This window comes from Rhizopus delemar, genomic scaffold (assembly GCF_000149305.1).
Source record: "Rhizopus delemar RA 99-880 supercont3.1 genomic scaffold, whole genome shotgun sequence".
Lineage (NCBI taxonomy): Eukaryota > Fungi > Mucoromycota > Mucoromycetes > Mucorales > Rhizopodaceae > Rhizopus > Rhizopus delemar.
Genome location: NW_027137827.1, coordinates 2426222 through 2452650, shown reverse-complemented (window position 1 = coordinate 2452650; position 26429 = coordinate 2426222). Strand labels below are relative to the sequence as shown.

Sequence of the window (26429 nt, the reverse complement as noted above, 5' to 3'; positions counted from 1 at the left end):
GCACCCGATGAGTCTAATAACTCTTTTATTCCATATTGTCTCGACAAACAACAAGAAGATAATCTTTCGATAGATATCATTCAACTCTATCAGGTTAGTAACACATGAAATCATTTGAATTAGCTCAAGACTGACCCCTTATTAGAAATTATTACCAAGTAAAGAAAGTTACGAGAAAAGAACAAAATTTGTGAAAAAGATGGAAAAGCTATTAAATAGCGAGTGGCCAGATCACGATATAAAGCCAAATGTGTTTGGGTATGATTCCTTGGCACCACACACACACTTTTTGATAAATTAATATATTTATAGGTCTTCTGTAAATAATTTAGGTACAACATCCTCTGATATAGATTTATGTATAACTACACCATGGAACGGATTACGGAACGTTAAAGTGCTAGCAAAGTTATTTCGTAGATGTAAGAAAGAGAGAGTGTGTGAGAGGACCAGCAAAAAGGTTGATATTCATACATTATTTAGGTGGGATGCAGCATATTGTGTGTGTGCCACGTGCAAAAGTTCCAATTGTTCGCTTATTTGATCCAGAAATGTAAGCCTAAAAAAAAAAGGGGACGAGTGACTTGACGGTTTATGATTATAGGCAATTATCGTGCGACATCAACGTGAATAATACAGTAGCACTAGAAAATACAAAGATGATTAAAGTTTACGTTTCTCTTGATCCTCGCGTGAGGCCGCTGATTATGATCGTGAAACATTGGACTAAACAAAGATTGCTGAATGATGCAGGTAGATAATAATAAAAAAGAGCTGAACCGATTCATGTTTGCTATGTATTAAAGAAATTACGTGCTATAGCCAATGGCGGAACGCTCTCGTCTTATACGTGGACATGTATGATTATCAATTTCTTACAACAACGTGAACCACCTATTTTACCAGTACTCCACGAAGCAGACAATGAAGCGGTAGATGAATACTATTTTTGTGACGATGTCAAAAAGTGGGAAGGATTTGGTTTAAAAAATAAGGAAAGCCTTGGTGGACTGTTGTATGCATTCTTTCGCCGATTTTCATTAGAGTTTGATTATGACAATCAAGTTGTCTCTGTTCGACAAGGAAAATATTTAACAAAGAAAGAGAAAGGCTGGGACACGGGGAGAAACAAGGCGAGCTTGTGTGTTGAGGAACCGTTCAATCCTTCGAGAAATTTGGGTAATTCGGCAGACGTTAGCTCTGTTTTAGGCTTGAGATGCGAGTTTCAACGATGTCTGGATTTATTATTGGACCAAGCAGATCTGGAAACAATATTTTCAATTTACAAGCCATATACTGATTATAGCGCAGACATACCCGTGAACAATTTCTTTTCACTGACACTACCTACCTCAATAAACAGTAAAACTGAGGACACAGCACATCCTTATGACCGTAGAAAAAGTATGGTAGATGGCATCTATCAGTATTATTCCCCACAGGAACATCCCATCCCCCACAGCCCTCCAATAGCTCACCCTTCATTCACATTCCATCCTCGTTTCAGTTCCTCACAAGTCTTGGATACCATTATTCAAGGTCGAAATACAAGACATGGAAGTCATCCGCTATCACCTGTTCCTTCTACTTTACTGTCCATGCTAAACATCAGTACGAGCCAACATCGATCGATCGATAGTCTATTTGCTAGATATCAAAAGAAACCAAAACAGCAAGAAGAAAATGATGAACATCCAAAGCCGAGGAAAAAGGGCAACTACTTTAGACGGAAACCATTTGAACAGCAAGACAGGAAATCCCGTCGACGGTCAAGCGGTACTGAGTGGCCCTCTATTTCAAATCATATACAAAACGGGATGCAGCCTTTGGACGAAGTCATGATCCCCTCAAGTCCAAGACGATGGTCTACTGTGAAAAGGCATGAGGAAGAAGAAAAGAAGAAGACGCTGGCTGAAATCATCAAAGTAGCCCAACCTTCTTTCTCTCTCTCTTCTCAGCATGCATCCAAAAAGCAGACCGTCTCAAAACCCTCTACTTCTACTACTACAAATACCAGTAGCAATAATAGTAAAAGCAGGCAAAAGAAATCGTCAAAAAACAACAGCAAAAACAGTAACAGTAATCACAACAACAGTAACCATAGACAACAAAAAAACAAAAGCAACCATAAACTTCGTGCTTAAAGAAGTATCTTAGAATGTACATAAAAACCGAAAATGAAAATGATGCGCGAAAAAATCGAGAAATATAATGTTAAGAATGAAAGTAGTGTGTATAAAAGACATGTTGTTAAATTAGTGAAAGTAAAATGTAAAAGAGTATAATCAGTTTTCAATAAATATGATTTATTTCTCTATCAAAACTTTAAAACATGAATAGCAGACTAAAAACCTCTTTATATATTCCACCATCCCAATAAGCTTTGGCATAAAATCCTTGCCTCTACTTATACGCAACAGCAAGATGACGGCTGCAATACAAAAAAAAAAAAAAAAAAAAAGCGGTGTCTTGGAAGCAAGTGAGACTACTGAGCAGATTCTGGTGTAATAGTAGGATATAAATAGAGCTAAAAACAAATTGATCCACTAAATTCACATAAAGTGCTTCTACACATATACTTTATTGATAAACAAGATATAACTGATATGTAAAAAGAATCGAATTGGATAATAGGGTATGCATTTAAGCAACAGTTTTAAGTTGTATAGTGTCTATGCTTCACTGCTCTTTTCAGATTGGCAGTGACAAATCTTCTGTACGGCACAGTATGTAAAAGCCACATTCCTTTCCTTGAGAAGTGCAGCTCGGAGAAAGCCCAATGGATTATTTAAAACGATTCACCAAACGATGATAAATAACCAAAGTACAGCTATATTATGAAGCCCACTTATGCCCGCTTTTCTTACGATGCCTCCGAATTCGAGTACATGACTATTCTTGGCTGAAGTATTGGCAAGCACAACTATAGCTGAACGGGCGTGTTATTTCCCTTGATATTCAGCATTGGAGTAACTGCCATTCGATACTGAGGATTACCACTCCTTTCCATTTCCATACTGCAGCAATCCTCGTAATTTTGCCGTGACGTAGACCAAAATAGGAATAGGCCCTTTCTTTGTAAGCTATCAGCAAAGAGACTAAAAGCTTTGTTGCAAAAAAAGGTTAATTTAAAACGATGGCCACTATAAAGTAATTTACCGTTATAATCTATAAACGAAACAAAGAAAAAAGCGAATTCGTTCAACCCCCCTTGAAGTAATGTTTTGGTCCGACTTGGAAAAAAATAAAATCGCCACAATTGGAATATGAGATAGGGCTTCAGCCTTTACGACAATCGTCAAAAATATGACTGTGTATTCAACAGAAAGAGGATAGAAAATAAATGTTCTAAAAAAGTAAACTTCAACTATTTAATCATAACTTCAAGACGATTTAAAGCCTTTGTTTTTTTTGTCTTCCTTTGTCCACTAGCAAAAAACTTATCTTGTTTTCTCCCTGAACTCAATTTGCTTTGAAATATACAACTAAAAAACAAACCCAGCAAACCGCTTTTAGGTTCATAAATGTGTTTTGTACTCCTTTTTCTTTATTATCTTTAAAGCAGATGCCCGAGAATTTGTATGAACCAATATATGCAATTGTGATTATATTTATCATTTTGCTTTTCTCCATTACTGCCTGCATTGGTCTGAGGGTATTTCGCAAAAGTCGCTTTTTGGAACAAGAGGTAGAGCAAGAGCAGTCGACAAATGACATTCAGCTTGAAGGTGTAGGTGTTATTGAAACTGTGGACGACGAAACAATAAAAACAGTTACAAGTAAGAATTTCAAGTAATTTGAAACACAGTAAATTTATAAACTTTTCTACTTAGATTGGCAGTTAAAATATCCACCAAATACGAGTCAGTTTATTGACGTTAAAAATGACCCAATGATAATCGAAAAGGGAGTATTAGCTTGGCAATTTGTAGAAGCAGATTCAACGCAGGATTCGGAATACGAGAGTAATGCTGCTATCATGGATGATCCTTATACAATCGTTTTTTGTCAGGGTCAAGGAAGCATCATGACTAATTTACCAGTTCCGATACAAGAATTATCTTATTGGGAAGTGAAAGTGTTACAACTACATGAAGAGGATAGTGTTGCTATTGGATTTGCAACAAAACCTTATCCAAGGTGGAGATTGCCTGGTTGGCATAAACATTCAATTGCGTATCATTCAAATTCAGGAGCAGTTTTTATAAGTGATCCAACCTACGGAAGACCATATGGTCCACCTATAAAGGAAGGTGATGTGGTAGGCGTTGGTTATTTGTTTCAAAGTGGAACGGTCTTTTTCACTAAAAATGGACAGGTAAACTACTTTTTTAAGTGATTACCTATTACTGATACACTTTTTTTTTTTTACTCTTATTGTACAGAACTTGGGCAAGGCTTTAATAGGCTTCAAGTATCCTGTTTATCCTATAATAGGAGCTTCTGGCCCTTGCCATGTGCTTGTCAATTTTGGTTTACAGGAATTTTTATTTACTCCAGGTAAAAAAAACACATATACATATATGCAATATGCTTTATCAAATATGTATACTTATATATTACTAATAGCAAACCAGAGAGAAGCAGCATTTGCACCCAAACAAGGATTATTAATTCCACCTCCTGCATATGGAGGGCATACAGATGATACCATACTATTCGACAATAATAATGATAATAACGAAAGCCATTTAACTTACATACCTTCATCCTCAAGCACAAATATTCAACCACCACCTCCAAGTTATTCATCTTAGTTACACTCTTCTCCTCCGTCTCTTATCTTTATAGTTTAATAATAAAATCATACCTATATTACTAATACGCAAAAAGACAACATACTCTATACAACGATATTACTGTGAACCGACCAAGTTTTTCCAATGTCTGTTCTCTTATAGGCATTCATCAGAAGCCTTACGTACAATTTACTCTGAAATTATTGGTATACTTTTGAGGAAAAAATTCATGCAAATAAAATAAAAAAAAATAGTGCAAAAGTAATAAAAAATTTAGCAAAGAAGCAGGAAAAAATTTTGAGCAAAAGTAGAAGAAAAATTGGTGCAAAAGATAGAATAAGAATAATAGCAATAAAGAGTACATATAATAAAAGAAAAAAATTAGTAGGTAGAAAATAGATAATATATCAATATGAAACTTACCAATAGCCCGAAGCTTACATTTAATGATAAAAGGTGCAACAACTGAATGTTAATAAACAATACCAACTTGTTTAAGTCCAAGCTTACCAAAGTGTATATAGGGTAACACAGCGATAACTGTGTTGGAGATTACAGGGTTCTAGGTAAAACTCGCCTTTCTTCATTCTCTTCTGATCTTCTTCTTCTAATCAGCCCTCTTCTTTCAGCCCTAACACGTTGAAACCTCTCTGATATTTCACCATTCAAGCGAAAGTTACGAACAATATGGATCATATTTAGGCATGCTGCCAAATCCCGATTCCATAAACCTTCACGAAGCTCTTCAGCATCTGAAATATTTTGCATGGTCACTGCAATTTTGATTTGTACATCTAAGGAAAAAAAAAAAATAAAAGCAAATCAGCAAACAATTTTGATAGTCATTGATCAGAGTATTTAACTACCTAAGTAAACTGTGACAAATAATATAGAAGCAAGAGTCTCAGTAGTACTCTTGATGCCAGCTGAAGCACTTCATTCATGATGAAGGTTAGTATCGCTAATGAAATGGGAAAGATGTGAGATATCAATTATTATTTTATATCAAGCATGATTTACCTGTTTGGATCTCTATGTAATTAGCGCAGCCACTAGTCAATAATATGAAGGCATGATTGCAGTATTGATAAAAAATAAGAGAAAAAGGAAATAAACGGGGTTTTATATAACGTTGCGATTTTTCCAAGCTAATGACAACTAAATAAGTCGGAAGCAATAGAACTTTTTAGATAGAAACAAGATGTTCTTTATTAAAGTGTGTTTACTTTAAAAGGACTTAATCATAATTTCTTTGTCTTGAGATGCATAATAATCGGGACTTCTCAGAAGACTTAACATGTTGTATTTTCATTGGGTCATCTCCATATTTAGTTTATGTTCCTTTGTTCATAGTATTGATACTAAGAGTACTTTTGGGTCACAACATCACTTTGATTAATAGTGTCAGCAGTAAAACTATGAATAGAAAAACAAAAGTTAGGTATTGAAATGACTCAACAGAAACACATGTTAATAGATTGTTAAAATATAGAATACCTAAACAAACATTCAAGTCGTCAATCCCGATCCAAAATACAAATAGTAAAAAGTCACGATTATTCTGCATCAAAGCAAAGCAATGAAGATGTAACTTTTCAAACTAGAAATAATAAACATGTACAAAGATTAATTATCTTTCTTCTATTAAAAAGGTCCTATTACTTGTAACTTATCTTGGCTACCAATTCTCTTAAAGGATTACAATAACATGACTTATTCTTTGTTATGGAATATATTAAACAAAGCTAATGGCTAAACATAATTATGAATGTATCAATAAATGAATAGAAGGAAATAAACATGAGATGCTTTGTAGCATAGTAGAAAAAAAAAGGGGGGGTTGTGCTTTTGCATATGTACCCAAGACAAAGATCAAAACAATAGCTATTTATGGCGCTATCTCTCCTTATGATTTAATAAACATCAAAGAAGACCAAGGGAACCAGTCCCTTCGAAGAAGAGAAAGATAACAAGTGGTACTTAGGCAGTTGAAAACACCAAAGATGGAACTGTCACTGGACACTATTTCAATTCCATTGCCAGTATCCTTGATGTTTTGGATCAGCTTGAGCAGCTTAAGAGCAATTATATTGCTATGGACAATACTCCTATCACAAGAATATTGGTTGAAAATAAATTGAGCAATGCTGTTATTGTTATGTTTGTCTTCCGGCTAACTTCTTTGAGATCAACCCAATTGAACAGTTTTGGACAGTATGTAAAGTAAGCTTAAAAGAAAAGAGCTTTTGCAGGAAGAGACGTGATCGTCTAGAGATGAAGATGCACACAACATGGTCCTTTTAAGCGATATTCAAGGATTTTATAAATATTCAATTGCTAGATTCGAAGACTGTTTGAACCGTAAGCCAATGTAGTATCCTTTTTTTTTTCGTGCAATTCATGTACTAATAAATTTATGAATTTCAAAAAATAATCTAAATAAAAAAAAATTGGAGTTTGAATCAATTTTATCTTTAAACCACACGGATTTTTTTTCTGAAGGTGTTGCGTTTTTGCTAGATTCTTCTAACTGATTAAAATATGATTACTCCAAAAAGCCTTTAAAATAAACCTTTGTTAAGGTTAAGAATGTATACCTTGTATTAAAAAAAAAGGAAGCATAAAATATTGTTGAGCTGATAATACTCTTATAAAATACAAAAGGCACGAAGCGCATGTGCGTATTTCTATTAAGTAAAATGATTAATCTTTTCCAACTTTTTCATTTGGTTTTAATTGAATATAAAAAAATAACAGCAAATTCCGAAGAACTACTGAGCTTTTATGAGTTAAACATTCTCATAAAAGCAATGGAAATCACCAGCGGAAAGGGTGGACTAGAATATGACTTCCTATCTACCACAAACCTTGTTTAGACAATGGGAAATAAGTTAACCAGTGGCAGAGTAGTCTAGAATTTTACTTCTATCTACAATAGGCCGTACATCAGATACATGATCTTGAAAAGAAAAGAGTATGCTTCACTTAACCCTCTTTTTATATTTTATTTAATTGGAATGTTAGCCATGCAACAACCAATCATACTATTACACGACTACAGGGAATTATTATCTCATTCTTGATTTTCTAAGAATTCAAAAATCTTGTTTATCTACTTTGAAACAGTAAATAAACGAAAAAAAAAAGCCTCGCTAAGCTAACGAATAAATAAATATAACGACATATTTTGTTTTTATAATTTTTTTACAGCTAATAACTTGAAACTTAAGCCCAAAGAAAGAAATGAAAAAAAAAAAATACAAGATAGACCTAACTCTTTAACTGGGCCACTTTTATATTATTTTATAATAAAAGATACTTTCTACAACAAAACCCTTTTTAACTTTCAATTTCATTTTAATGCTTCTGCAAATCCTTTAACATATTTCAACTAATCTTCAATATTTTTATACATGGCTGTCAAGGGAAATAGTATATTAATGGGTAATAAAGCACATACTTTAAAGAAAATGGGGGGGTGAGTTTTCATGGAGCTTCAAAGCTCAACTGTGTGCTCATTCAATACTGAGGACAATTTTATACAGTATATCACGATAAGGATAAAAAAGGATATAAAAAATCGAAAAATCACAATGGAAAAATAGTAAATAAAAAAAAAAAAAAACTTGATGTTAAACTATTCAATAATATATTAGCTTATAATACCAAAACTACTAAACTCGAAGTCGAAACATTTTAGTCCAACTTTTCTTTATTAAAGAGATTCAATTTTAAAAAACATTTCTGTTAAATAGTACTAAGGCCGATACTTGAATATCGATTCAAAGACAACAAATGCATAGCTGATTTGATTTTAATATGTACAGCATGTCGTTTTTAAAAACATTAACAAGCTGTAGTCTTTATTTCAGATCAAAATAATGATTCTTCCTACTGCTTAAATAAAAGCTCTGTTTTCGACGGTATATATCGACAAAACCTAGTCTTTTATATATTTTCCAATTAAAAAAAAATGCCTTTGCTAGGAAATCCTGTTGACGAAACAATGAGAATTTAATACAAGAAATACATATAGATCAAGATTACTTGAAAGTTCTTGAATAAAAATATAAATCTAAAATATCATATACATTTCTTTTTTTTTGTTAAAACTTACAATGAATGACTTCGCAATTTTAATTTCAATATTAAATCATGAGCTAAGTATATTAGCGTACTATTTTTTTTTTGTAGGATATTTGATTTATTAATTAGATAAATAAAATGTAAAAAGAAAAAGGTCACACGTCACAGTGAGTGGTGTGCTTTTAATGAAGACGGAAAAACTTGACTTTTTAAGAATAGTAGAAATGAGTTGAGGCCACGATAATGGGATATGTCGAAGATACAATGCTATTGAGCACGCCAGTGAAGAATAGATTTTGCTTAAGGTTAAATAAGTCACACGTCGAATTGGGGGATGCACTGTTTAATGAAGACTGAACGTCTCAATTTTTTCAAAAGCTGTTGTGATTATACGTTCAGGTAAGAGAGGAACGCTATCAAAGATGTATCGCCAATATATTAGCGCACTATGAAAAAGGTTGCATAATTTTAGAATATCTCCGAAAACTTAAGCTTCCAACTCAGAAACAAACTCCCTTTGTTTTGTAAATCAGGAGCAAATAATTACAAACGAACAAGGTAATCCAGAGAGAAATGAGAAATATCTATTTTTAATTATTTTGATATAACTATTCTTAAGCAAGTTCAAGCTTCTTGTGCTCCTCCAAGCATAATTATTGATTTGTTTCTTTTTTGCCATGAAGTCCAACATTAATTTACTGAAATGAAAGTATTGTCAAATCAAAGGCAGAGAATGTGGTTATAGATTTTCCAGTTACACTTGATTCTCAGATAATTATAAAATAAAATTTCTTGTTCATATTATTCCTTTATATCTTTCTAGATCGCGAACAATGGACTAATTATGAATAATATTAATAAAATCCAGATAAAATCCAAGAAGTAATTTAGCTTAGCAGACAACTTAAGCAACATGGCCTCGAAAATGAAACAATTTGGGATCAAGGTCTCCCAACAAAAATATTGAAGACTTTAAGTACGCTCCCAAGAATACATTCAAGACAAAACTCAAGCAATTTGTAAAAGATATTAGCAAATGTGAGGGAAGAAAATAGACCCGGTTAGAAACGGTCAACAATGCCTATTTACTTAAACTTAAGAAATATTAAGTGAAAGCCACTCAGACAACTGTAGCTTTTACTAAAGGAGTACAACGAATTCGTACAGAAGGCTGAACTGCAACATATATATATCAAGGCTTCTACTATGTGATTGAAAAAAGCAAATCAGAAGAAGACATGCGTCATATCCTGGAAAAAAAATTGGTCTTGCAGTCTATAATTTCGGCACAGGCAAAGACCTCGTCATAAAAGCACTACATCTACCAGAAAGTTTCAAGTACCTGGAAGACGACAAGGAATATGATAAATATTATTTATTCTCACCAGATATCGATAAAAAGACTCAACAAGCAAGATTTAAAAAAACCACCGTTAAGGGAGCAACCCACCCAAACCTTGTGGGTATCAATAAGAGTGGAAGTACAAAGTGAGAGAGAAACAGAATTTACCTCAATTCTCATTGAAAATTAAGCCTGAATGCTTTGAGAAAATTGAAAGCAGATAGTGTTTAGACAGCTGTATTTGTCACATACAATTAGTCGATCCAAGCAAAGTGAGTAACTTGTGATCCTTGACCGCATGGAAATTATCAAGATATATTGATCAAAAGTACAGAATCTCATAGATGGCATGGTCGATTACTTACTACAATTAAATGATTCACAACCCACAAAAATCATGATTTACAATGGAAACATTGAACAACATGGCGCTTAGAAAAGAAACCAAAGGTGTGTCCTTTAGAGTATCACCCAGCAAGGTTAGTTGAATATCTGATTGTCAACAAGCGCTTGTCATCCCAATAGCTGAATTGTATACGTTCAGTAACTGCATCTGTTTTCAGAATTATGCACCCAGACAAATCTGATATTGCATCCAACTTGATTTTGCAACAATATTTTCAAGCTCGAAGACATAATCACTACAAAATTACCGAACAATAGCCAAGAAATCTACGATGTTCAACCTATTATCGATCTTACACTAGCTTGGGGCAAGACAGATAACTTATCATTAGACATATACAAAAAAAAGGCTGTCCTTATAATCGCAATAGCATCAATGTAGAGATCTCGTTCTGATATAGGCAAGTTACAATACAGAGATGTGAACTTTAAACAAGATGATCAAGGCTTATTTCAAGGGTTACTTTAACAGCAAATTTCCCTAAAGAAATGGAATTAAAAGCATTAAATCTTGGAACGTTGAAAGACAATAAAGTTTGTCCTGCCCATACACTCTATCAATTCTGCCAATGCACTAAATACTTACAAACACATCTCGCAGAAGATCATTCATCGTTCTTAGAAAGTATTGTGGATGTAAATAGTTACAAAACTTATCCAATGATCTCCAGTTACCATTGCATACTGGGTAAAGGACAGCTTAAAGGAAGCAAGAAAAAACACCGGCACATACAAAGCACGCATTTTAAGTTAGGTAGCAAGTACGAGAGCTTTATCCAGTGATTCTTCGCTATATTCCGTCAAGGTGCATGCAAACTAGGATCTCAACAATAATGACTTTGAAAAATACTATTATAGATTAAGAAACCAATACACACATTGACGTATTCTTGTAATGAAGATTTTTTAAACCTTTACTGAAAAAAGCCCACATCTGAAGCTAGGATGGAGTCAATCACAACTATGTGTCGCTTCTAACATGATGACAAGGTTGGCGGAATAAAAGTAAGGAAGTTAGTAGTTACCTTCCCCTGGCACGAACGTTCATTTTATCAATGACCACACTCTGACCACTAATCCCTCAAAAATCAAGCACGATTTAGGAAAATATAAACAATGAGATCAAGAAATTATACTTTATAACTATCTGAGAATAAAGCACGATTGAAAACATATAATCGCTGCCTCCATTTCGTCAGCATTGCCCTTTAGTTTACTCTGAAAAAGATTGTTAAATGATTCACTAAATAGTATAGTATATAAGAGCTATAAAAGCTTCAAGTATAAACGTATTAATTTTATACAAAATACAAAGTAAAGAGGATACACTGGATCTAATTTTGAAAATACAAGATGATGTCTGTGTTAATAATGCGAGCAGCCCTATGTTACTTATTTTATGCAATTCAAAGGGGAATATAAAGAAATAGTAAGCAAAATATCTAATGGGAAGAAAAATATAGTTTTTATTGTTACCCAACGTGGTGTTTACCTCTCAAAAAAAGTTCAACCTTATAAGAATTTCTTGAAATCTGAATGTTTTGGTAAACACCTCAGACGAACAGTTAATTATCTACTACATGTTCATCAGCATAATTTGGTAACAAGACATCTCTGTCGCGAATAGGCCTAGATCGTGAAGCGGTTATCATGGAGATATCTCGCACTGTCACTACTCATGCAAGCAACTTTAAGGAAGCCATCTCTATCTGTATTAATAATCAAGCTGGTATTGATGAGATTTCTTGACTGTTTCAATATTCTCTTTAATAGTGTGCTTTAGAAATGCTGAATCCTGTTCTATTAGCACATGATCGCAGCTACACCTTTAGTTATAATAACGTTTGTCATGATATTAAAGCACGTCCTGTTGATCATTTCAGGGTTTTTTTATTAGAAACGTATAAATAACCCCCCCCCAGAATAATTATCTCAAAAATAGGCTTATTTACTTTCTTATTTACTTCTCAATTTACTTTCAACTTATATTTTTTATCAAATAAATATTATTTAAAGAAGCAAACTATTTCATAGTTTATTTTAGTTTCCTTTAGCATCAAGAACAAGAAGTTTCTTGAAGCTAAATACTTCATTGTAATCCCTTTTTTATTTTATTTTTTTTGGAATATATTAATCAAAGCAGTTTGATCAATTTAACAAGATCTAGTGGCCTCATAACGTAAGCAACTCATATTCAAATTATCACCTCTTCTGAAACCAAATCTATTCAAATCTTTGATCTCATATCAGGAGCCTTTTAAATCAAACTTACTTAACGTTATAAAAGCCTTACAGACTGCAATCTTACATCTTTAATAAAATATATCCCAGACAGCCATAAGGCGACATTTAACAAGAAATTGAATGCACACCGTTCTTTTTTTTTTTGAGCTTTTGTACAACTTTTTTTTTTAAAAAAAAAAAAAAGAAGCATAATGATTATCTTAATCACAGGCAGCACGAATGGTTTAGGCAGACTCACTGCAAAGAAGCTTATTGAACAAGGCCATACTGTTATTATCACTGGTCGTTCTCAAATTTCTTTAGACGAAGCAAGAAAGTGGATTGTAAAGGATCTTGAAAAGCATAATGAAAATCTCTATGAGTTAGTCATGGACTTGTCTGATTTAAAGACTATTCAAACCGCAATCAAGACATTAGAATCGTTTAAACTAGACTGCATTGATGTTGTTGTTCATAATGCGGGATGTGTCAACTCTGAATTTAAACAAATAGGCGATATTGAAGCGACGGTATTTATTAATGCAGTGGCACCCTTGTATCTAAATAGATTACTATTACCTTTCGTTGAAAAAAGCAAACACGTCGAAAAGAAGATACTCTTTGTTACCTCTTCCCTTCATGATCCAAATATAGCAGGCGGCGGTCGTTCAGAGAATGCGCGTATACCTAGAAATATTCAAGTAAAGGAAGACCTGCAAGGAAGTCAAGAAAAATGGGAACCAATGAAATATTATCGTATTTCAAAATTGGCATCAATATGGGATGCCTACAGCTTGGCTTCTACCCAAACTATTCCTGTTGTTGCATTCTGTCCAGGTTTTGTACCAACTACCGATCTAAACCGCAATTCAGGACTGTTTCTCAGACTGGTTATGAGATACATATTACCATGGTTTAGCTTTGTAACAAGCGAGCAAGATGCTACGGATGATTATATCTTTTATATCACAAGCCGTGATCTTGAAAACGGCAAATATTATCGTAAAAGAGAACATTGTCCAAGCTCAAAAGACTCCTTAGATGTATCGAAACAAGAAACTTATATAGCATTTGCAAATCAACAAATAAACCAACTTATTTAATAATCCTTTTTTTATTCTATATAATGCATGTTGCTGAATCCAAGAGAAAGGCGCGAAAAAAGAAAGCAATATATATGTATAAAAAGGTGTGATATGTCCCAAAAAGATATATTCTACAGAAAAATTATGGCGTAAGCTTTTCTTCTACTTTATAATAAAAAATTCCATCTTCGTTCTAAACTTACTATTTCTTCTTGGAGACACCAACGGTACGTCCACGACGACCAGTAGTCTTGGTGTGTTGACCACGGACACGGACACCCCAGTAGTGACGGAGACCACGGTGAGCACGGATCTTCTTCAAGCGTTCAAGATCTTCACGGTACTTGGTGTCAAGAACGTTAGAGATGACTTGGCTAGACTTGCCGTCAACAATATCCTTTTGTCTGTTAAGGAACCAGTTAGGGATCTTGTATTGGGCGGGGTTTTGGAGAATGGTGACAATACGTTCTAATTCTTCACTGGAAAGTTCACCAGCACGCTTGGTGAGGTCAATATCGGCCTTCTTACAGGCAATGTTGGCGAAACGACGACCGACACCCTTAACAGAGGTCAAAGCAATCTGAATCTTGACACGACCGTCAACGTTAGTGTTAAGAAGACGAAGAATGTGTTGGAAAGTAGTTCTTTCGGGGACGACAAGAGACTAAAGATATTAAAGATTATTTGATTAGTATATCCATCCATCAGTAGCTCATCCGTTTTCTTAATGTACCATGGTCTATGAAGATTGCAACGAAAAGGAAGGAACTTTGGATGTACGAGGAGGGACTCCTTTGACCTTTGCGTCTCTGCGCCCCTCTCACTCACGCCAGACTCAAAGCGTGAGGATAAGCACGAGGGCAATTCCGGTCCGAACAGACGCTTCTGATCGGGTGGCTTAAAATGACAACTCCCTTTCTCTCCAAGGGACTCTTCTCCCCCCGCAAATTCCATTCCCTCTCTCTTCCCTTATACTATGCTGTCAAAAGTATTTACTAGCCGCTTACTTACCAATGCGGCTCGTAAGGTCATGATTCCCAAGAGTCTTCAATGGACAGTCAACATACAACGATCTGTGTCTACCCTTCCTACATCACCCAACACACACCCTGTTCAATTGATCAATTACAGTAAGTCAGGAAGAATTGTTTGATTGACTCTTAATTAAATAACTTTTTTTGCGATAGATATTAAAGAAACACAATCAACTGCTACTATTTCAGAATATGTTTCCCGTCTTCGCCCCTTTTCTGCACCTCCTGCTCCTCAGCCAACAACTTCACCACTTACACAAGTTCAAGAACAGTTTGAATTAACAAGTGTACTTCGAAAGCGCCGTTTGAAGATGAACAAGCATAAACATAAAAAGTTAAGAAAGAGAACTCGTGCCTTGAGAAAGAGACTCGGTAAATAGATGAAATAGGCTTAGAAGAAAGAAAAAACTTGAAAATTCTACATTGTAATATATTAAAAATGAACTATTAAAAAAAGTATTCTTTTTTATTCTATCAATTTTGATATTCAATTGATTGAGGCAATTTGAAAGGGTGTGCTTCGGTATTGAATACATAGTCATCCAAAGGAATACAATCTTTACTGGTAAAAGTAAGATAAAGATACTTCAATGTTTCAGCAAACAAGAAACTATAAATCAAGACTCAGTACCAATCCTCTTCTCCAACTACTGTAGTAAATTTTTTACCTTTCTTGAAAGTTCTCCGCTTGAGATGATGTATTGTCCACATTACTAATAGCCGTGTACCCATCCTTTGTCTTTGTATATTTATCAATAGCCAAATACAATTTCCATGCAAGTTTCTACATAAAAAAGGGCATCGTAAGTTAGAGTTACTTGAAGAAGCAAAGAATGATTGTTAGTACCTGGTACATTTTATCCCCTGTCATCCGATAATAGTAAAATACACTTTCAATGGTTTCTAAAATATACATGCATTAAGCCCTTTTTTTCACCAATACTAACAAAACAAAGATGCAATACCTGGACGCAAATCATACATAGCATTGTCTATAGTGAATGATTTTGCTATGGCTTCGTTTGATTTAGTCTTTTGCGATGCTACCTTTGCTATTTTCAAATCCTTATCGAGCAATTGATTAAGTTTCTCTTGCAAGCTATCATCCTCTGGTGTCCAAACCCAACTTTCGGGTGCAATTCCAGTAGATGTTTTTAACCATGTTTCCATACACGATTTTAAGAATACATCAGCAAATTTAATGTATTGTTCTCGTTTGTCTTCATCCTCTATTTGAGTTGCACCCAATAGAATATTTCCAGGCCAAAAGCAAATCTAAAAACAAACAGTTAGAATATAATTATTTAAAAAAGAGGTTTTACCAATTCTTGAGAAGAGTAATAGATTGAGCTATCAGTCATCATGGCCACAAATTGGATAGAGGGGTCTTGTGCAGTTGGTGAAAGCAAATATTCTTCAATACTCTCAACAGAATCTTGCCAAGTAGTCAATAAGCTTTTATCTTTCTTTCCCTGCAATAGATAATTCTTTATCAAATATTCATAAAAGCTATCACCACCACCACCAAGGTTAACAAGACCTTTTTAGGGAATAAAAGTGAACTTTTGTGTGTTTAGTACATTTTTCTCCTTTTTCTTTACTTGAAGCAATGGGCTCAAATGGATCGACCGTCCAGGTTGTAGGATAGAGGCCAGGTATCTTGGTGGGTTGTTTAAGAACGGCTCTCGTGAGGTCCATAGCAAGCTTTTCATATTTTGGATTTCCAGTCACTTGAGACAATCTTGTGAATTCCATTGTATACGTACCAAATTCAGCAAGGTTTACCTCACTCACAGGCTCAGGCATACCCCTAAAATTAGATGAATCAGTAATTCCTCCTTATTGATAGATAGACTTACGAAGTCAAGTTCATGTTAGTATAAGGCACCTTGACCTCTAAACCCTTTTTTGTTTTTACAAACAAAGGAACCAATGCAGCCTCTGTCAACTCAACTGCTTTTTGGATAAGCATACGATTAGGTCTCAAGTCATTCGCAGCAAGCAAGCCTCCCAGATAGCGAATGTTGGTCTCAAATCCTTTTGAAAGTGTAGCTGATTTTGTAAAATCCAAGTCCTTTACAAAATCTAATGCTTCTTCATATTCTTTCTCTAAACCCATGATGAGCATTGTATCTAAACCATCGATGATTGTGGCTAACAAAATATATTTAGTTTAAATGAAACTTGGTCCTTTTTTTGATTCACAAACCTCCCCAGTGATTTCTGCAAAAGTAAAAAAAAAAAAAAAATCTCCGATTAATAAATGTACCAAGGTAACTTTATATTTAAGCTTACCTAGAATCAGAAAACTGGCAACTGACTGGTAAAAGCTCATCATGTTTCCAAGCACACTCTTTATAGCCATTATAAGCAAATAAAAAGGAATCCTTGATACTTTTTGCTTGGAAGTTTGTAGCTTGACAAGAATGTAATGTATTTTTCTCCTTCTTTATGGAAGCAGCAGATACTTCTGTTGATATACACAACAAGAGAATTGAAATAGTAATTGAGTTAGATAACAAATTGAACAACATGAAGAAGAAAGAAGAAATGATTCGCAACTAAGCTATATTGTGTCTTTTATATGCTCCCTGTTTTATAGTTGGAGACCTATAAGGAGACTAAAAAAATGATATAATGACCTTGGTCATATAACTTGAATCATTACATATCCACTCTTTCACATACACTCTCTATTCCTTTCTTGTAAAAGAAGAAAGCTATCTGCATTTTTATTTTATGCAAATAGTGAGTGAGTGTGCTTCACCTGCGTATCACATGTATTTGGTAATGACAGTCTCTGATGAATTTCATGTAGCGCAATAATCAGCTATGTAAACCATGTCTCTCTTTAAACTACACAACAATGAAATCACCAAAGCTGATCTTTGATTAAATCATGCGCAGTAATGAATTGAATTTGAACTAGATTGTACCGGGATTTTTATTATGTGATGAACCTATTCACGGATGATTTGAAAATAATTAGGTTTGAATTAAGATAATTGTATATGATTTGATAGAACAAAGGATTTGTTACAATGCAAATCTGCCGTAAGCTGTGCGCATTAAGGTATTTGCGGTATATGCATTATGGTCGTATATAACCCTATTCACACATTGATACTCGTACCATTTTTGAAATGATTCTTGTCTTTACCGAGAACAAAAAAAAACATTTTATTCATGCCTCTCCTCCTCTCAGTAAGGTTTAGAACATTTTATGAGGTTTATGCAGGTTTACTTGATGCCTTGGGCATATTACTGTCAATTCAATCATTTATGATTTTCAAAAAAAAAAGGCTTCACTCCTTTTTTTAAAAGAACAGATTTTCCCCTTGTTAAAAAAAAACGTTTTCCTCCGTTGATTTTTGTTGTATCTGACAGTAAATTGTTCTTTATGGTATAAATCTATAGGGGTAAACTGGATTTAGCATGCAGAATAAAGTTCATGAACAACATTAAGTAATACAGTCTATCAAGCCTAGCTACCCTACCAATCTGACTGTTTTAATTAAAGTACTCAGCTCAGGGTCTTGGTATTCTGCTCTTTAGATGATTTATGGTGGATATCTTTTTACGAATTTCAAGTTAAACCTCATTTTTAGAATTAATGAATTTGTAATATTATTTGGTATACAGGACTCTTGTGGATATAGGTTGTTAAGACAATACTCAACAATAAAATGATATTGTTACACTACCCAAAACTTTTAAAGCACAATCAAAGTTGCACAAAGACACGCGTCAAGTGGGTTCAAACTGAGAAAGAAAAAAAATACAATGGGGCTTTTGTGTACAGAAAAAAAAAGGGGGGAAAGGGGTTAGTGGTGTTTTATAAACTAGTTGAAGTGCTCATTGATATTTACAGAAATAATTCTAATAGATACCATAATTATAGAGACAATTATATTAAAGAAAGATGACACTACGTCATTAAAATAATATTATTATATACACAACTACTTGTTGTAAACAAGTAGTGGTAAAGTTATATCCATTCATATAATCGGCGCTTTAGAAGTAGTAATCATTCTTCCTTTCTCCTTTGTTTTTGATATGACCATCTCCAATAAGAGTCAGATCCTAAAATATATTTGAAATGAAAGAAAAGAAATTGTAGTCCAAAAAAATATTAATAGTGAGGATCAAGAAGTGATTAAGAGTCGAAAGATCGTCCCCCCTGACAATACTCATGTTTGTACACCCATCAACGTATCACCAAACGGATGAATGTCATGGCCTGTTTCAGGGGACTAGGTTTTACCGGAAATGTATAAGCGTGTTCCTACAGATTCCGCGTTTAGTAAGTTCTGTACGAGCCATTAATTGGACAAAAGCTCATCTTGTTCATGCCAATAAGAAACTCAATATATTTCAAGTTTAGAGTAGACTTGAAAACAATTGGCTTGTCGCAGGAGCTCAAGTCCTGAGGAGATAGAGTTGAATAAAGTGAACTACAGCTATGATAAAAATAAAGAGAGAAAGAGGTTAGATGAACGCATGCTATAAACTCTTGTATGAATTTAATGGTATTCTATGGTGAAGAGCATGTTTTTGATTATTATGTGTTTATCAACATAGATCGGTTTTTAGCTCTTTAATTATCAGTCAAAGCTAGGATCGTAGACATTCCTTTATTAAGACGATATGCTTAGCAAAGTAACCCCAAATCAGTAAAGGAGATGAGGAGGCGCTAGAAAAAAAAATTTTTTTTTGCGGAAGAGTTAACCACGGTTAAGGTAGAATGTGGCATGTATCGTTTTCAAACGTTGTTTCTCGGATAATATAATTTTGTATAACCCATTATCGTCGTTAAACTTGGACCTTGTGACCATTTGGGTCAATCAATTCCCACCTTTTCTCTATTAAAAAGAAAGACTCTGACATCGGAAATTAAAATTAACTTGTGATCTTTTTTTAGCTTGTGGCACAAAATTATAAACAGATTAAAAAAAAGGGGGGAACCCAGTAAGTGATTTGTAAGAATTTTTATAATTTAATCTACTTTAAAGAGAAGGGGTTAACACGTTGGTTAAGTTATGTGAGTAATAAAGAAGGCTAAGGAGTTTATGAAAGATTACTGACAACCGAGAATAGTTTTCTTCTTTTTAATTAAATGTGGTAAAGGTCATACGTTCTTGTATTTATTTTTCCAGTCTCATGGTTCACTGAAATATAAAAAAGAAGAAAAAAAGGAAGAAGTAAAAAAAAAAAACGCGTTTGCTAGATTCAATTTATACTGGAAGTCAAGTTTTTATATTTAATCGCCATAAAGAGCATGAATTTAAAAAAATACTTGAAGTAACTTTAAATGCATTGAATTTTAGGTTGTTTCAAGCTCACTAATGTAGCCACTGCAAATAACATGTTTGGTAAATAAGCCAACAAAAAATTTGAGTTTGTGAAAGTAAAAGTCACAGTTAGTTTAATGTTGACAAATCGAATATTGTACATCTAATCTATGGATGTCAAAACAGAAAATAAGAAATCTAGCCCTGAATTGCTAGACATAATTGACCCCACCACAGGGATTACTTTAATAAAAAAAAAAAAGTTGAGCTTAAATTAATTTAAATAACCGAACGATTTCTGAAAAACCAGTTGTTTGTGTGCCTGAAATAAAAAAAAAAATTTTAACCAAGGTTTGGGTCTCAGATTTATGTGTACGTGCATGTGTATGATCAAGGATAATATGGCCAAAACACAGAAGAAATGTTTTTATTTATTGACATCATAATCAATCCAATTAAATTTTTCTGAAATACAAATTTTTTTCCCTCTTTGCCCTGGACGGTGTCTCATTTTGAAGTTTAAAAATATTTTCTTGTATTTTTTTAAGTTCATCAACCCTTTCTTTCTCTTTCTTTCATTTTCTATTTTTTTTTTAAAAAAAAATAATGTCACAAAAGAAGAAGACAGTAACAAGAGCAAGACGTAATGAACCCAAGATATTTCAATGTACTGGATACGGTGATTGTAATATGGTATTTTCAAGAAGTGAACATTTAGCAAGGCATGCTCGAAAGCATACAGGAGAAGTAAAAGAATGAACAATAATTTTACAAAAAGAAAACTAATAAAACAACAGAAACCTTATAAATGTATTGTACCTAATTGTGATCGTACATTCAGTCGTATCGATAATATGATGCAACATACACACACACACAGTCGTAATAAAAAGAAGAGTCCTCTGTCTTCTTCTCCTAAATCTGTGCCTGACGACAATATGATGATAAACGTACCACCAACGTCACCTAAAATCAACTTTCAGCCCACAGCTCACAACAATCAATCAATGCCTTCTCCTATTTATAATCCAAAACCAATCCAGGAACAACAGCAAAATTATTCTCCTATTTTAATGTCATCAGCAAGACCATATCCACCATGGCCATATCCTTCTCCTAAAACATCACCTTCATCATTCAATGAACCTAAAAATAATAGTCCAGATTCATCACCTATCAAAAAGACTTTTTTTCAAACATTGGATAATAAGCGATATATTGATTTGACAATGCCTATTCAGCACGTTGGTCAATTTTCAATAAGAGATGAAGAAAGAGTCACGGTCACAGCTGATGAATATGAAGCCCTTGAAGGATTCAGTCAGTTTTGTACAAAACCTCGGGAACATCAAGAAATACCCGTACGATTCTCTCAAATTTATGCTTTTCGTCAACACATTCACCTCGTACAAGAATCTTGGATAAGAAGAACTTATTTTGGTTGATCCAAATAAGGTTATTATTCATTTTTTAAAATATCATTTTTATTATCTTCCTCTCTCTCTCTTTCTCTCTCTACTTCATACACATCATTGTCACTCATACATTTATATATAAAAAGAAAGGAGAGAGAGGAACAAAACGAAAAAAAAAGAGATAAAAAAGGAGAAACCAAAAAGTCAATCTTTTGCTAACCACCGGACACACACACACACACACACACATACAAAAAAAAAAGAAGGGGGGAGAAAATGGTTTTGTAAATAACTTTGTGTAATATTTAATCTACAATAAAAAAAAACTTTTTTTCATAAAACAGTAAAAAGATCAATTCATCTTAGGTAAGGGTGTATTATTTTTTTGATAGGCAATCATTTTAATTTTGCGTCATCATCCAATCTTTTAAGTCTATGCCTATCACTGATGTGGATAGTTGATTGGGTCTTGTTCATAAAGTGACTGGATACAATATACTAGTAGGCTTTCTTCTTATTATTACTCGCCTTGACTGTGACACATTTATCCCCATTAGACTTTGTGTGATCTATAGAGACCAGTAAGTAACACTGTAGAATAGTCTTTCTATAAAGCATGTACCTATAAGCACTTCATCTAGGTCCATGTGGCACACATACTCTAATTTTGGATAATCATCCCAACACAAACACACTGATGCTGTGTATTGTTATTTTCATATACTTCTTTATTTACCTCATTCTTCTCTGTAAAGAGGCTAATAAATATTACCATAATTCTCTGGTGTACGAAAGGACATGTAGTGGAAACAAAAGATGTCTTGGTAGGTCTGTGGATTTTAATAAAGCATTCTGTACAAATTGATTGACCATAGGAATGCAAATAATTGATATTAGCTGTGACTAATACTATAGATATTATACAATTGCTTTATATCGACTGATTATGATTCTTATCAAGAAATAAATAGGACCTTTCACAGCATTGTTGTATAACATCCTTTGTCTTCCCTTTCCAAAAAGTCCGACAAGAACATTCAACCTTCTTTCCAGTTCCTTTGCATGTGAATAATGAAGGAAAGGGTTTTTCGATCATAAGCGCTTTAAGTGTAAGAAATGGAGATTGCGATGAACTCAGGTACAGGAACATGAATTAAACCTGTGAAAGGATTGACTAAAGATTTGGATTCACGTTATTTTGACATTGTTTAGCTTTATAAAACAGTATAATCTTTTGACTGAATAAGACTGTAATCCTTTTTGATCATGTTCTTTTTCTTTGATTGGTAGTAAACCAAACTGACTAAATCATCTATTTTTGTTTAATGAGTTTTCTTTGCGTTTGGATGTTTTGGCTCCCATGTAATTAGACATAAATAAAAAAAAAGGTTTAAAAGCAAGTTTCATCCTTGAAAGTTATTAGTGAATTGAATACTATTTTATAACTTTTGTATATCAATCGTAAACCTTCCTCTTTTGAACTCATATGAATCTCAAACAACTACAACAGTTGAGTGTGCCTGTGTGAAACAGTCTGACAACGGTTTTTTTGTTGCAAAGGAAAAGATGCTACGATGAACAGGTTTTCTTATTATAAACATATGATGTTCTCAAAAAGTCTTATTCAAGGATGGTCCCGAGCTTTTTTAAATGGTGTACACAAGTGTTATGCTTACATCTGATGAAACATCAAAAAATATATTCTATACCATTTCCCTTGTAAAGCTGTTGCAGTGCATCCTTTCAGCATGTATTGCTGATCTAAAAAGTCAGTGTTTTCTTGTCAATCCCATGCAAATGTAGATTTATTGTGTTGAATGCTATAAGAAAGCTTTTTATTGGCTGCTATTTTTGTAACACATAATCACCAAGCCTCTGTTCATAATCACTTACATAAAGAATTGCTCATTTGTGTTGTTTGAATAACAAATTATAATCGTTAGGGTATTTCTCCCCTTTATAAATTTGATAAGCATGAAATCATTTTCTGAGAATCAAATATGCTTTGGTTGTCATGTCTGTGATTTCAACGTCATAATTTTTCCCTTTTAACTCAAGCTTTTTTTTTTTTTTTTATTATTATTATTTTTTTTATTTTTTACTTTTTCCTTGGCAGAGTCATAATGGAATTTACTCCTAAACAACTACATTATTTTAAACGAGAATTAATAACAGATCAACTGAATAGAGAAATAAGTTTATTGATTCATAATCCTGATACAGTTTTGGATGATAAAGATAATAATAGTCCACTTCTCAGTTATGTATTTCATAATATCATCACCCAATTTCCATTATTAAAGCAAACAACACAAGATGAATTCTGGCAAAAGTGCAAGATACTGTTGAATGAGTTCAATAAAGCTCAACTTGATAATTTCTATAGTCCTCAGCATGCAGAGAGTTCACTTCAAAGAAAGCACATTCAACGAAAACTAAAAAAGTCACTTGTCTTTGCTTATTGTGCAAGTATCAAGACAGCGAATGGACAAGAAGAAAGCATAAAGATATCAGAATCATTACCGTCCGTAGCCACAACAAAGCAACCGTGGATCAACATTGTGACTGTTCGACAAGTGAAAGAGAAAAGAAGGTTGCGGGAAGTGACACATGCTGAATTTGTGATTGAAACTCGGCTGGATGACGATAAAGTGGTACATGTGGCAAAACGGTACAGAGACTTTCGTCGTCTTCGGAACGAACTCAAACATCATTATCCGCATCTTCCTACCGTGCCTCATAAATATCAATCACAAAAACAAGAAAGGTTTTACAGAGAACAGGATCGTCTGTCTCTTAGAGGCTTTCTTCATCATTTGCTTGACCATGTCGGCAAAAATGCCATTTTACATTCCTTTCTGACAAAGGATCCGATCAGCTTTGTACCACAAGAAGATTGTTGGGCTCGTGAAGAGGCTGATGCGGAAAGAGCAAAAGAACAAGATTTGTGCCAGCAAGAAGTGGATAATCGCGTAAAGGATATGCATGCGACATTGGAAGAGTTGAAAAAGGAAATGATTCGACCGGGTGGACTGATTGAGATGTTTGGAATCATTAAACAAACAAAGGACATTCAAGATTTACCCTCTTCTCTTAAGAGAGCTTTTGAGTGGGGACGCCTCAAGTGAGTATAATTTATGTACAGTTGTGATGTGTAGATTAATATTTTAATAGTTTTGCGTTTGCATTACATAAACAGTTTGTGACATTAGACACAGCTAACGAAAATTTGAATCAATTACGTAGAACACATAGTATGATGCCTTATAGGACATTATCTATGATATTAAAAATATCGAATCCAATGTATATGGTTAAAGGCGTACTCGACTTATTTTTAGCTCAACCTTTCGGTAGTAAAAGTTTGTTTCAAAGGTAAATTAGACAAGATGTGATAAAGGGGAAGAGATGAATGAATCTATAAATAGAATCCTTATTTCAAACATGAATGAAGAATCAAAATCACTTCAAAAGTCAATTGAGCGATTAAAGGAGAAAGTAAGCAATGAGAAAGTAAGTGAGAAGGTACTGAATGCTATTTATACACCAAAACAATCCAACTGGAAAGGTAAATTCATATGCACCAATGTGAATGTGTTACTAAGAAACCGATACAGACTATAGATCATCTACAGCAGAAATGGTAGCATTGTTAGAGAATGAGGAGATTGAACCTATCTTGAGCCCTAAAGAACTCTCTGAGTTACTCGATGAAGACAAATTGAAAAATATCTACCAACTGTGGGATCTTTATGGTCGAGTAAGAGAACAAGAGGTGATGATGGAACTTGTATTTCAAGGTGTGACGGGTGAATTATTAAGAGAATTCATCGCTGTCTTTTATCAACCACTTGCACAAGTCTACAGAGCAGCTGACATTAGTACAAGTATACGTCATGTTGCTGCCTTTATTGATGACCTACTGAACACAATCGAACAAGATGATTCGATTCAATCATTCATTAATTTGATTATGAGACACGAACAAAACTTTTATGACTTTGTTTATAAAGTACACACACAAGAAGCATCTCATGTATTTGATGAATTAATTCGTTACGTTGACAAACTGTTCACTTTTATGACTCAAGGTATACCTGGTCAAGTAGACATGAATCAGTGTGTTGATCAAGCAGGGATTCAATCTGAAGAATTAAAGGGTCAGTTGCTGGCAGAAATCGATTCTCTGTGTGAATATCGTTACAAGCAAAAGATGTATAGATTTGAAAGAACAAGAAATAAGTTAATGGCCCATTCTGGTCTGGTTCCCAATGAACAAGATGAACAAATAATAGAAGGTTTTGAGGAGTTACAAGAAGAAAGTGATGATTATTATAGTACAGATGATTCAAGTGAACCCTCTTCTTCACTACACACAAACACAAGTAACAACAGTAGTAATGCAGATATCGATCCTCCTTTGCTTATTTTGATACCAAAGATCACAAAATACTTTATTGGTCATGTCGTTCAATTAATGAACACTTTACCAACCACGAGTACCTGATTTATTTATGCCTTTTAATAAAAGACTTCTTAATAATTCCCACCTTTCTTTACAACTCGCAATATCATGTTTTCCTTTTAATTTGGCTACTGCTTCATGCCATCGTTCACTACTTAATCTTGTCAACAAATGTGCCATTAATATCCTGTCTTCTTCTGCTGTCCAATGTTCTGCCTTGGATTCACTTAATGGTGGTGAAAGTAAATTGGTTTTTTCAAGTGATTCTGAATTGGATTCTTCTTGTTGTTGTTGTTGCTGTTGTTCTTGCTGTTGTTGTGGGTTATAAGGAGGTGTAGGTG

At 33.9% G+C, this 26429-nt stretch overlaps 12 protein-coding genes across 12 annotated transcripts; 9 read left to right on the top strand and 3 right to left on the bottom strand.

Moving 5' to 3' along the window:
* Positions 1–199: 199 nt before the first annotated feature.
* On the top strand, positions 200–2144 carry RO3G_00969 (uncharacterized protein; the record flags this gene model as incomplete). Its single annotated transcript, XM_067655560.1, has 5 exons — positions 200–258; positions 313–332; positions 484–553; positions 605–753; positions 823–2144. 5 exons carry the CDS (start codon positions 200–202, stop codon positions 2142–2144), a joined length of 1620 nt encoding a protein of 539 aa, XP_067511661.1.
* Positions 2145–3565: 1421 nt separating this feature from the next.
* Positions 3566–4757, top strand: RO3G_00968 (uncharacterized protein; the record flags this gene model as incomplete). Its single annotated transcript, XM_067655559.1, has 4 exons — positions 3566–3779; positions 3834–4318; positions 4386–4500; positions 4570–4757. 4 exons carry the CDS (start codon positions 3566–3568, stop codon positions 4755–4757), a joined length of 1002 nt encoding a protein of 333 aa, XP_067511660.1.
* Positions 4758–6503: 1746 nt separating this feature from the next.
* RO3G_00967 (uncharacterized protein) lies at positions 6504–7114 on the top strand (the record flags this gene model as incomplete). Its single annotated transcript, XM_067655558.1, has 3 exons — positions 6504–6509; positions 6724–6962; positions 7012–7114. 3 exons carry the CDS (start codon positions 6504–6506, stop codon positions 7112–7114), a joined length of 348 nt encoding a protein of 115 aa, XP_067511659.1.
* Positions 7115–10592: 3478 nt separating this feature from the next.
* Positions 10593–10830, top strand: RO3G_00966 (uncharacterized protein; the record flags this gene model as incomplete). Its single annotated transcript, XM_067655557.1, has 2 exons — positions 10593–10646; positions 10693–10830. The coding sequence occupies 2 exons, from the start codon at positions 10593–10595 to the stop codon at positions 10828–10830; spliced, it is 192 nt and encodes a 63-aa protein (XP_067511658.1).
* A 1141-nt stretch (positions 10831–11971) lies between these two features.
* On the top strand, positions 11972–12321 carry RO3G_00965 (uncharacterized protein; the record flags this gene model as incomplete). The annotated part of the gene is made up of 2 exons (XM_067655556.1): positions 11972–12001; positions 12181–12321. 2 exons carry the CDS (start codon positions 11972–11974, stop codon positions 12319–12321), a joined length of 171 nt encoding a protein of 56 aa, XP_067511657.1.
* A 686-nt stretch (positions 12322–13007) lies between these two features.
* On the top strand, positions 13008–13898 carry RO3G_00964 (uncharacterized protein; the record flags this gene model as incomplete). The annotated part of the gene is made up of 2 exons (XM_067655555.1): positions 13008–13797; positions 13864–13898. The coding sequence occupies 2 exons, from the start codon at positions 13008–13010 to the stop codon at positions 13896–13898; spliced, it is 825 nt and encodes a 274-aa protein (XP_067511656.1).
* A 112-nt stretch (positions 13899–14010) lies between these two features.
* Positions 14011–14616, bottom strand: RO3G_00963 (40S ribosomal protein S18; the record flags this gene model as incomplete). The annotated part of the gene is made up of 3 exons (XM_067655554.1): position 14011; positions 14084–14544; positions 14614–14616. Coding segments are annotated over 3 exons (465 nt in total).
* A 294-nt stretch (positions 14617–14910) lies between these two features.
* On the top strand, positions 14911–15294 carry RO3G_00962 (uncharacterized protein; the record flags this gene model as incomplete). Its single annotated transcript, XM_067655553.1, has 2 exons — positions 14911–15010; positions 15068–15294. 2 exons carry the CDS (start codon positions 14911–14913, stop codon positions 15292–15294), a joined length of 327 nt encoding a protein of 108 aa, XP_067511654.1.
* Positions 15295–15388: 94 nt separating this feature from the next.
* On the bottom strand, positions 15389–17279 carry RO3G_00961 (uncharacterized protein; the record flags this gene model as incomplete). The annotated part of the gene is made up of 8 exons (XM_067655552.1): positions 15389–15524; positions 15583–15698; positions 15829–15856; positions 15897–16189; positions 16237–16454; positions 16516–16724; positions 16774–17068; positions 17210–17279. 8 exons carry the CDS (start codon positions 17277–17279, stop codon positions 15389–15391), a joined length of 1365 nt encoding a protein of 454 aa, XP_067511653.1.
* Positions 17280–20814: 3535 nt separating this feature from the next.
* On the top strand, positions 20815–21653 carry RO3G_00960 (uncharacterized protein; the record flags this gene model as incomplete). The annotated part of the gene is made up of 2 exons (XM_067655551.1): positions 20815–20955; positions 21006–21653. The coding sequence occupies 2 exons, from the start codon at positions 20815–20817 to the stop codon at positions 21651–21653; spliced, it is 789 nt and encodes a 262-aa protein (XP_067511652.1).
* A 468-nt stretch (positions 21654–22121) lies between these two features.
* RO3G_00959 (uncharacterized protein) lies at positions 22122–22423 on the bottom strand (the record flags this gene model as incomplete). The annotated part of the gene is made up of 3 exons (XM_067655550.1): positions 22122–22192; positions 22246–22323; positions 22396–22423. The coding sequence occupies 3 exons, from the start codon at positions 22421–22423 to the stop codon at positions 22122–22124; spliced, it is 177 nt and encodes a 58-aa protein (XP_067511651.1).
* Positions 22424–23746: 1323 nt separating this feature from the next.
* RO3G_00958 (uncharacterized protein) lies at positions 23747–26130 on the top strand (the record flags this gene model as incomplete). Its single annotated transcript, XM_067655549.1, has 5 exons — positions 23747–24747; positions 24798–24877; positions 24965–24998; positions 25052–25191; positions 25259–26130. The coding sequence occupies 5 exons, from the start codon at positions 23747–23749 to the stop codon at positions 26128–26130; spliced, it is 2127 nt and encodes a 708-aa protein (XP_067511650.1).
* Positions 26131–26429: the final 299 nt, after the last annotated feature.